The sequence below is a fragment of the Phoca vitulina genome, unplaced genomic scaffold (genome assembly GCF_004348235.1).
Source record: "Phoca vitulina isolate PV1807 unplaced genomic scaffold, GSC_HSeal_1.0 scaffold42, whole genome shotgun sequence".
Taxonomy (NCBI): domain Eukaryota; kingdom Metazoa; phylum Chordata; class Mammalia; order Carnivora; family Phocidae; genus Phoca; species Phoca vitulina.
The window spans coordinates 2,030,769-2,041,437 of record NW_022589745.1 but is presented as its reverse complement, the minus strand read 5'-3'; the positions used below and the strand labels follow the sequence as shown (position 1 = coordinate 2,041,437).

The 10,669-nt window shown below is 58.3% G+C and overlaps 1 protein-coding gene across 2 annotated transcripts in view; it reads left to right on the top strand.

Annotated features, from left to right (window-relative positions):
• Positions 1-7,911, top strand: part of EIPR1 (EARP complex and GARP complex interacting protein 1) — a 127,102-nt gene extending 119,191 nt beyond the window's left edge. The window contains exons 6-9 of one of the 2 annotated variants that reach the window (XM_032430024.1): positions 419-555; positions 2,983-3,150; positions 5,004-5,171; positions 7,351-7,911. In XM_032430024.1, coding sequence (XP_032285915.1) covers positions 419-555; positions 2,983-3,150; positions 5,004-5,171; positions 7,351-7,525 — 648 coding nt within the window. In that variant the 3' untranslated portion in view covers positions 7,526-7,911. Of the gene's footprint in view, positions 1-418; positions 556-2,982; positions 3,151-4,962; positions 5,172-7,350 lie in introns of both variants that reach the window. The other variant, XM_032430025.1, reaches the window with a different exon arrangement.
• Positions 7,912-10,669: the final 2,758 nt, after the last annotated feature.

Genomic DNA, 10,669 nt, shown 5'->3' with positions numbered 1-10,669 from the left:
GCATCTGACCGGGCACCGCGAGTGGGAGGCTGGGTCCTGAGACCAGCCTCTGTCCGGGCACGTGTACCCCCCTGGCCCATGTGTGCCTTTAGGCAAAGCCAGGTGTTTGAGGTGTTGTGTGGTGCAGTCCTCAGGTTCGAGCCGATGACCCAGGCACAGCCTGGCAAGTCCTGTTTCATACAGGGCCTATTAATACGCTTTCTATTTTTTGCTGTGCTCAGTTTTATAGTTTTTTTCCAAATAAGGTTCAAACAGTTTTGCCTTTTAAGGGAAGGAAACAAAGACAGAGTTTTTAAATTATTTTCAGTAATTATTTTCAGTAATATCCTGTGAATACAGGATGTCCTCTTAAGTTTTCAGAAAAAGATTCACATTACTGTTTTTTTCTTCTTCCCTTGAAACCCCATCAAATTCGCAGCTGGCCAGTTCGGCGTCCCTGGAAGGGAAGGGGCAGCTGAAGTTCACCTCGGGACGGTGGAGTCCTCACCACACCGGCACCCAGGTGGCCACTGCGAACGACACGACCATCCGAGGGTGGGACACGCGGAGCATGAGGTCAGTGACGGCGTGACCCCGCGGACGCACCCCTCTCCATCCGCTTGGGGGCAGTTCCGAGTCAGAGGTACCTGGGGCACCTGGCTTGTCTATCTTGGCCTCGTTTTTCCGCAGGAAGGCATGCATCTCGTTTTGTTTCTCTGCCCCGGCTTGAGCCCGCGGCCCCGTGGCAAGGGGACGGCATTCCTCACTGGCTTGTTTACTGTTCCGTGTGGCTGTCCCTTGAGTGAGTGCTGGCCGTTCGTAGTGAAAATCAGGAGTGGGTTTCGAAACACCTCACCCAGGAGAGGGGGACCGCCGAACGCTCGGTCGCTGGGATTGGCGAGCACAGGTGGGCAGGTGCAGCCCCACGTGAAGTTTGTGGACTTGCCTGTGACAGTTTCTGGACCTTTAAGATCTGCCCCTCTCGGGGAAGCACGGTTTGTCCTGTAAGTCATTATGCTCAGCAGCCAGCACTTCTAATGGAACAAATAAGAGCGATTTTTCTGTTCCAGGTGTGGTTTGATAGGCAAAGGAGTGATGGTGTGCACATCTGTTGCCGTGGCAACGGGAGCCCGTGCAATTGCTCTTAAGATACAGTTTACCCCTCAGCACGCCATAATTTATCACCGAGCTGCAGAGACGGACGTCACCAAGTAACGTCTGCTGCCTTCAAGGGGGGGCACAACTTTAAATTTAGGTCTGCGGCCCCTCTGAAAACTCAGCGGCTAATAATCAGTCGCCACTTCCTCAGGGTGTGTGTGTCTGCATGAGGGCTGTGTGGTTTTGCTGCCCGAAGCTGGGAGAGGGGGGCGCCGAGCCCGAGGAACGTGCCGCCGGAGAGCCATTTCTGCGAGTCCTGGGGCCATCTTTCCCTGTGTTTGCATTGTTCTTTAAAGGATGTGAGGAATTTCAGTATCTCAAGACAGGACGTTACAGCCCCCACACAAAGACAGCAGATGGGGCTCTGGGTGGCGGCACCTTCCTTTGCCCGGTTCTGTCCCCCGGATGATTCCTTGCTGACTGTTATTTCTCCTTTTGCAAACGGCTTTGGTTTTTATTTAGCCAGGGTGCTTTTAATGCTGCTTCTGGAACGTGTTGTGCTTTCATGTTGAAATCACTGCCCCCAGGGCATGCAGAACACCCTCGGCTGGTGCCCCGTGCGCGTGTGACTATCTGCCCAGCGCCGCACGACCTGCCAGGGCTTTAGTTTTGTACAGTTGCCTGTTTCACTTGGAAGGTCTTCCTTCCAGTTTGGGGTGTCTTCTTTTAGGAAAAGATAAGGATATTGGAAAAGTGCAGGATATAAAAACCATTTCAAGATATAAAGTGGTTTAGGGTCAGGAAGTCCAGCATGGGAGACGATGGAAGGGAGTGAGTTTACTCACCTCGAGCGTGGAGGGACGTGCACTCGGCATGATTGTCAGATGCGTAGGGTGATTATAGGCGGCCGGGAAGCCTGGGGAGAGGGAGTACTTGTAGGGGAGGCTGAGTCACACCCCGGGAGGAAATGAGCAGCAGTGGCCTCGCCCCCCTGACCGGGTGCAGCCGTTGTCCAGCCTCACTGGATGACCTGCCTCTCTGTTTGGGTTTCTGACATTAGAAGGACGTGATTGACCGAACGTTCTCATTTCACACCCTTGAGGAGCCGCTTGGAGCAGTGGAGGTCAAGGGTTCAGCCAGGGCTGTGCACGCATATATGTGTGTGCACGTGTGTGGTGCACGCATGTCTGTGTGTACGTGTGCCTCGTGTGCACGTGTGTGTGCAGATGTGTGCTTCCGTGTGTGTGTGTGCACGTGTGTGTATGAGCACACACACCCTAAACAGCTGAGTGACTGATCGTAGAAGTGCCCTGTGTCTCCGCATTGCACTGGGCTGTGGTGGAGGTGTGTTGGCACCGAGGGGCTGAGAACGGATGCAGGACAGCCCAGCCACGACACACACGGTCCCCTTCATGGTTTGTATTGCTTTTCTAGTTCTCTCTTCCCTCCCTCTGTGTCTTCCGACTCCACCAGCACTGTCCTCCCAGCCTGCTGCTGACCGTTTGCTTTTCTCTCTCCGTGTCCTAGAGCTGGGTCAGCTCTCCTGCCTCTGTCCCCGCTCCTCGTGCTGTCACACTGCTGCTGACTTGCTCTCTTCTCGAGGGGCCAGGTCACGTTTGGGACAGTTAGGAGCCAGCGTCACCTCCACAGCTGCGGGGTCACAGACGTGCTCCCGAGAAGCCTCGGCCTGGGCCCCCCTGGAGAGGCACTGAGGGGGGAATCACCAGGCCCCCTGGCACTGAGCTGTCCCGTCGCACGGGGGAGCCCCAGCTTGCATGGCCGTGGTGGGTCGAGTGGTCCCCCAAGGCCGGCACTTGATGGGGAATAGGAGACGGGGCCAGTCTGCAGCGTGGAGTCATCGTGACCCGCTTCCTGTCCCGTGTGCTCCCCTCGCTTTCTCCCCAGCCAGATATACTGCATAGAGAATGCCCACGGGCAGCTGGTGAGGGACCTGGACTTCAACCCCAACAAGCAGTACTACCTAGCCAGCTGTGGGGACGACTGCAAGGTGAAGTTCTGGGACACCCGAAATGTCACCGAGCCCGTGAAGACCCTGGAGGAACACTCCCACTGGTACTGACTTCTCTGCATGCTGGGTCAGGGGAAGGGGGTTTGTAATTTATTTTGCTAATTCCTTTCCCATTTGGAAAGGCACAAACCAGCTTAGTTTGTGCTGCTGTGAATCATTCAATCAACCCGGCTTTATTTTTCCTAAAGAAACACTAATTCCAAATCCGAATGTTTGTGATTTATAAACATAGGAAAAGAAGAAAAACATTGCATTCTGTGTTCTCCTGAAATAGTGCCGGTTCAGATATGCAAAAACAGTGTGCACAGATGTTCACACGGCATTGTTTGCCGTGTTGGGGAGCGGGAAACTGCCCTAATGCCCATCAGTAAGGATGAGTTAGGTCTGTCTGTGATGCCCGTGCAGTGGGGACGGTGCTGTGGGTGAGGAGGAGACTAGCTCTGTGTGTGGGTGGACCGTGCCCAAGAGCAGTTGGGTTGAGTGGTTACTGCCTGCCAGGTATTTAGTGCTAAAGTAGGTGAGAGATCCATTCCAGACTAGTGTGCCTGGCATAAGCTAACTTCCATTCCAGTGAGGCGTGTGTGTGTATTTGGATGTGTAAGTGCACGCTTGTGTGTGTGATTGCTTGTGTGCACATGTCCTTGTGAGGGTGTGTGTGCGCTTGTGTGTGTGATCGTGTGCCTGTGCGCACGTGTGCTCGTGAGGGTGTGCGCGCTTGTGTGTGTGATCGTGTTCCTGTGCGCACGTGTGCTCGTGAGGGTGTGTGCGCGCTTATGTGTGATCGTGTGCCTGTGTGCACGTGTGCTCGTGAGGGGGTGCGTGTGCTTGTGTGTGTGATCGTGTTCCTGTGCGCACGTATGCTCGTGAGGGTGTGCACGCTTGTGTGTGTGAATGTGTGCCTGTGCGCACGTGTGCTCGTGAGGGTGTGTGCGCTTGTGTGTGTGATCGTGTGCCTGTGCGCACGTGTGCTCGTGAGGGTGTGTGCGCGCTTGTGTGTGTGATCGTGTGCCTGTGCGCACGTGTGCTCGTGAGGGTGTGTGGGCGCTTGTGTGTGTGATTGCTTGTATGCACGTGTGCTTGTGAGGGTGTGTGCATGTTTGCACATGGGTGTGCACCTCTTCGTGTTTGCATATGTGTACTTGTGTGTGTGTTTTTGCTGCTTGTGTGTGTGTGTATGTGGAAGAAACGTCTAGAAACTACTGCCAGGAGTCCTTGTTTAGGCCAGGGTGGGCACATTCCAGGAGAGTTGACTTTTTCTGGTCTGTGTTCCTAACTTCTTTGAATTACTTACTAGAAGGCATGTTTTTGCAGTCAGGACATTTATTTTTTCTTTTTTTAAAAATTTAAATTCAATTAACATATAACGTATGATTGGTTTTGGAGGTAGAGATTGCAATCAGGACATTTAAAAACCTGGCATGCTAGAGTACAGTTTTGCCAGATTCCGGAAGGTGCTGTGATGGCCACCGTCCTCCCCGACCCCGTGTGCGGGCTGCCGGCACTCCGCTCGGTTCACTGAGCTCCCTGCGAGTGTGTGCCCCGGGCCCCGCGGCCGCTGCTCGTGGACCTTGCCCTGGGGTTTGGCTCCCTTGCCAGGTCATCCGTAATCTGTACTTTGTAGTTGTTGTGTAGTTGTTGCCGTTAGGACGTAGGAAGCCTGGCTGGCAGGGTGAGCCGCAAGCCCTCCTTTCCCTCCGAGGTTTGCGCTTCCATTTGGCCTCGTCTCGGCTGGCCGGGACTTAGGAGAAGGTTGTAGAGAGACACGCAGTAAGCCCGGCCCTCTGCTGGGAACTTCTCAGGTCAGACCGTGCGGTCTGCGATCCACGGCCTGGCGACCCCGCTCTTACCCCATCCAGGAAGGTCCGAGTAGAGCTAGAACTGCCTGCTTGCCTCCCAGGGTGTGGAGCATCCGCTACAACCACTCGCACGACCAGCTTGTCCTCACGGGCAGCAGCGACAGCAGGGTCATCCTGTCCAACATGGTGTCCATCTCCTCCGAGCCCTTCGGCCACCTGGTGGACGACGATGACCTGAGTGACCAGGAGGAGCGCCGTCCGGAGGAGAAGTAAGGGCACACGCTCTCGGTGGTGTGGGGGCTCCCTTCTCCCAGACCCCCCCCCCCCCCCCCCCGCCCACCGCAGTCGAGGCAGCTCACGTCAGGAGCGTCTGCGTGTGTGGTTGGGGCGGCCTCCGCCACTGCCGGTCCGGGGCTCACGGTTCTGCAGGACATTGGTACCCGCCACGTGGGCCTGGGGGTCGGGTTAGGTCAGCTCACGCCATCTTGTGTGGGTTCTGAAACGTGGACTGGCTCATGTCCGTCCGCTTTCTTGCTGAGCACCATACGGGGGACTTTAAAGACTGTCACTAGTCTTTAAACGTTTGCTCAGGTAGTCATGAGAACTTGCTAGCCCCTGTGGGCGACAGATTGTCATTGGTGTCCTCTTCTCAGGCTTGGGTTTGAGATGTGTGGTCCAGTCGTTGGCCGGTGGCCCTCACCGTGGCGGGGTGCAGACTCCAGGCCGGCACCGTCAGCCCCAAACGCGGGTGTTCCCCGGCCCTCTTGCCCCGAGGTTCCGTAGGGAACGTGGGAAACCTTGAGGGCGTCTCAGCAGTCGTGCCTCTTGGTTGCGAATTCGCCAATCCTAATTGCATCTGTTCAGGGGCTAGCTCTTCAAACCAGGGCTCATGCCCCCAAGAACAGTGGGGTTCTTGGGGGCCCGGGACTTGTGCGGGTCCCACTCCTGGTTGGTGCAGAGCAGGGGCGCCCCAGTCCGGGGCTCACGTCGGAGCCCCCGGCTGCGAGCAGAGTGCACCTGCAGCTCCTGTGGGCGGGAGAGAGAAGTCGGGAGAGCCCGTGTTCTCTGTCAGTGACGTGGACTCTAAAAGGGGACATTTCTTGTGTTTCGAGCACACTTTTTCTCGTGTGGGGGAGCTGCATGCCGAGGCTCACGGCTGCTGGATCCCAGGGAGGGCAGTCTGGAATAAGCCCCAGTTGAGTGATCGGTCGAGCCCGACGGTACAGCCAGGGCTTGTCCTTCTGATCGAGGTTCTTCACTGTCCTGCTGTCCGAATTCTCCCTGCACATGCCTGAGCTTGGCCTAACTTCACTTTTGAGAACGGATCTCAGTATTGGGGCCTTTTCCATAGCTGTCTGTTTTCTGTTCAAGCACGTGGAGGCACAGTTTGGGAACACGGTCCTGGTGGTTTTGGTGCAATGACCTCCCGACGTGGTGCCGTGGGCTTTGGCGCTCCTCCCCGGCCTCTCCGCACGCAGCCTTGCAGGGGCACAGCTGCTGCCGTGTGGCTCACGGGGTGGGAAGCCCGGCTGATGCAGCGACATCGACATTGGTGTCCCCACGGTCCTGGTCCCGTGCTCTGTCCATGTGACTGACCAAACTCAGGAGAACAGAAACCCCAAGAGGATTTTCACGCGGCGTTGGTAACAAAGCCCCAGCTGGGCATGGCCGGTCCGCGTCGCAGGAAGTGGATGGACCCAGAGCACTGGAGGCCAGGGTGGGACCCAGAGGGCGGGTGTCTCGTTGGGGAGAAGAGCGTCCTCGGAGAGTCTAGGAGCGCGGAGTGTAGGAATGGGAGGAAAGTGCCAGAGGAGCCCGTGCCCTTGGGGCGGGCTTGGGGTGTGGCCGCTCAGTGGACGGCGCGTGATGTCCTGTCCCAGTCGACAGGCAAGTTCTGTGCTCTCCTGCCTCACGTGGTGTCACGCGGGTGAGGCCCTCAGGTCAGGGCTCCTGGAGAAGGAGAGCGGTCGCTCCGGTTTGAAGGGAGGTGACACGGGAGCCCTGGCGGAGCACGCCGTGAAGCCTGAAGCCAGGACCATTGGCCCCTTCCTGCCTAGCCAGTGGGGCCCGTGTGCCCCGGGCCAGCTCTACACCCCTGCGCAGGGCAGGGCCACGCTGGCCGCCCCCAGGGTCCTTTCTGCTTCTCGTCACCCTTGCCTCAGCCCTCATGGGTGTTTGCGGTCACCGCCCCCTGAACCTCGGGGCCCCTGGCAGACTCGCAGGCACCTGCTGGTCCCCAGCCGGAGAAAGCAAGGTGTCACCCGGTGGTAGCGTGGCTTCTACGCCGCTGCAGGAGCCCCGCTCCTCACGGCCGTGTGAGGGTGTGTGCGGCCCAGGCTGGCTGCTGTCAGTCTTCCCATCTCGCAGATGAGGGGACGAGGCCTCGGCCGCCGGCCCCGTGCAGGACGCCCCGCCGCCTGGCTCATGCGTGTCTCTGGTGCCTTGCAGGAGCCAGGAGCCCCCACAGGACAGCGTCATCGCGACCTACGAGGAGCACGAGGACAGCGTGTATGCCGTGGACTGGTCCTCTGCTGACCCCTGGCTCTTCGCCTCCCTGAGTTACGACGGGAGGCTCGTCATCAACAGGGTGCCCCGGGCGCTGAAATACCACATATTGCTGTAGCCCCATCCTGATCCGTCTTTTGGCAGGTTCTCGAAAACGTGCGGCTCTTTGGAGGTAGTTTTCCAAATAGACCCGTGTCTGGGAGAACCAGCGTTGCCTGCCTCTCTGGCGAGCCTTCATACGTGACCGGGGAGCTTCTGCCAGCAGCCGCTGAGCCTGCCTGAAGTCTTCCTCACTGACCACGGGGACGGCGTCCTCACCGGGGCGTGACCGTCCTGCTGTGGATGGCTGTCTGCCTGGTCACTGTTTGCTCTCCCTGGTCTCTGTCAGGGTGTTGGGAGTTTCATTAAAAAAAACAAAAAGAACAAAAAAAAAACCACTTTGTTTCCATAATATTAACTCGTTTTTCTCTTGAGATTAAAAATAAAATAAGCAAGGCCATGCTACACAGGCTCTGTCTCATTCCTCCAGGAGCTCTGCCCCACGCAGCCTTGTCACCTGGTCTCTGTTATGGTCTCTGTCCTGCCCGGAAGGAAGGCCGATGGGCGGAGGGGCCACCGCACCCCTGCATCCAGGCCCACGCTGTGTGCGGGCCTGACTGTGTGCGGACCATGGCATCTGGGCGACTGGCCTGGGCGCTCACCATGACAGTGACCAGGTGTCTCCCGTCGGCCCCGGGCGCCCGGTCATGGGCGCTGCTCTGTACTGGGTCCTGCTCACATGACGCCGATGGCATTGGAGGTGCGACTGCTCATCCCTGGAAGCCGCACGCACGCCCTGGGTCAGTGCACACTCGCACTTGTGAAATGCCTTGTCGTAGTACTGACCCCCGCTCCTTGGTGATCCTGAACACAGAGCATGTGGGCCCTTGCCTGGTCCTCCTCTGTGGGCCTAGGGGGAGAGGAGGACAGGTGGGGTTTGGGGGGGGGGCAGGGGGGCCCAGGGGGGGGGGGGGGGAGGGGGGGCCCAGGGGGGGGGAGGGCAGGTGGGCCCGGGGGGGAGGGGGCAGGTGAGGCCTGGGGGAGGGGAGGACAGGAGGGCCTGGGGCGGGGAGGAAGATGTGTTTGTCGAGAACTCACCGCGTACCTCCCATGTGCCAGGCTGCAGGTGTGGCAGAGAGCAAGGCACAGGTCAGGGCCTACCTGGAGTCTACACTGCTGCCGGGCAAGCCCTGTCCGCCAGCAGGTTGTGTATCTGTTCTGTTGGAGTAGAGACGTGGGCCTGAGGCCAGGGGAGTACAGAGCAGGGCTGAGGAAGTGCTGTGGGGAGCAGGAACGGGATGGGGGATCTGATCCTGAACGAAGGGCCTGTCTGAGAAGGTGACGGTGGGAGAGCTGCGGCAAAGCGAGAGTGTATGCAAAGGCCCTGGGGTGCGGTGGGCCTGGCCCGACCGGGAGCACAAGAAGGCTGGTAAGGTGAGTGGCGGGAGAGGGCAGCGGGAGGCCCAGGACCTGAGGACAGAAGCCGTGGAGCAGAGGCAGGGGCTGGTGGCGTGGAACCACGGTGGAGGCTTTGCCTCTGCTTTGGTGACAGTCTGAATTGAGTGCATGCAGAGATTCCCGGTCTGTGTACGGAACAGTTCATCACCCCCAAATCCCTGCTGCTCCTTGGTGGCCTCCCCTCCTGCAGCCCAGCCCTGGCAGCCTCAGTCTCTCGGAGGGCGTCCTGAGCAAGCGACCGAGGCGGGCACTTTCACTCAGCACAATGCCTGTCGATTCGTCGATTCTTGCAGTCGCTGTGCGTGTTGTCTCCAGTGCGGGTGGCCACGAGCGGGGCCGCTGTGCATCTTCGCGTCTGGGTGTTTGTGTAAACATCAATTTTCGTTTTCCTAGGCAGGCCTTGGCACACTATACCTGCAGTCCAAATCCCCACCACCACCTGCTTTTGTCAATAAAGTTTTATTGGCACACGGCCACCCGTTCATGTACGTATGGTCCTGGGTGCTTTGCACAGTGGGGGAGCTCAGCAGCTGCTGCAGGGACTGTGTGGTCGCCGAGCCGGGAATGTTTACCCTGACCTTGCCCAAGAGAGTGCGCCGACCCTGCCTTAGCGTCCACTTGCAAGTGCGCTGAGGGGCCTTGGCTGCTTGTTCTGTCCGCCACGCCCGCTGGCCCCTGCACCCGCGGCCTGTCCCAGGTGTGTGGCGGGGGCTGGTGGTGGCTCTCGCTTGTGCTTCCCGGGCAGCTAACGCCGCGGAACGACTGCGTACATACTTACCCTCTATCTGCGTGTCCTTTTGGTGAAGCTCATTTTTTTTTTTAGAGAGGGAGAGACAGAGTGCATGAGCAGGAGGAGGAAGAGGGAATCTTTTTTCTTTTTTTTTTTTTTAAGATTTTATTTATTTATTTTAGAGAGGGGGAGGGACGGAGAGGGAGGGAGAAAGGATCCCAAGCAGGCGGCTCCACACGCCGCACAGAGCCCGACGCGGGACTGGATCTCACGGCCCTGAGATCGTGACCCGGGCCGTCACGGAGAGTGCGATGCACCCCAGCCCACTTTTTTTTTAGTTAAATTGACCGTGAATTATTGTGTGCTTAAGGACTAGAGATTGAGAGCTCTCCTGTGCTCTGAGGGCAAGTCCTTTGTCCGGCACGTGGTGGGCAGGCACCTCCTCCCGGCTTTTAGCTTCCCGTTCTCTTCACTCCCTGCTGAGCCCAGGCTTCGGGTTTGGTTGAGGTCCAGCTCACCCTTCCTTTTTTCTGAAAGTTCCCTAGTTTTACATTTTACACTTGGATCTGATTCTTTTAAATAAGGTGTGAGGTTCTGCTCGCGGGTTTTTGTCCCGCAGAGATCTCCGAGTCTTTGGGCCCCTCTGTTAGGAGACTTTCCGCACTGACTTGCTTTGCTCCGTGTCGGACATCAGCTGGCCCCACGCGTGCGGGGCGCTTTCTGGACGGTCCGGTGGCACCAGTCACGGTGTCTGTCACCAGGGATTTCTGAAACCACCTGACGGATGCTTTCACGGGCTCTTCCCTCTCTGACTCCTTCTCAGTGCTGTCCGGGCCACTGGCGCTCCCCTCCTCAGTGCCGCGGCCATCGGACTGGGGCTTTGCTTCCCCTGCTCTGCTGCACCCCTCCAGGCCTGGGCCCGTGGCGGCAGGACACGGCTGCAGCCGGTGACCCTGCCGGGGACCACACCCTCTGGGCCATCAGAGAGGAAGGGCCCCTTCCACAGTCTCGGCGTCCGTGGGCCCCTGTGGCTGC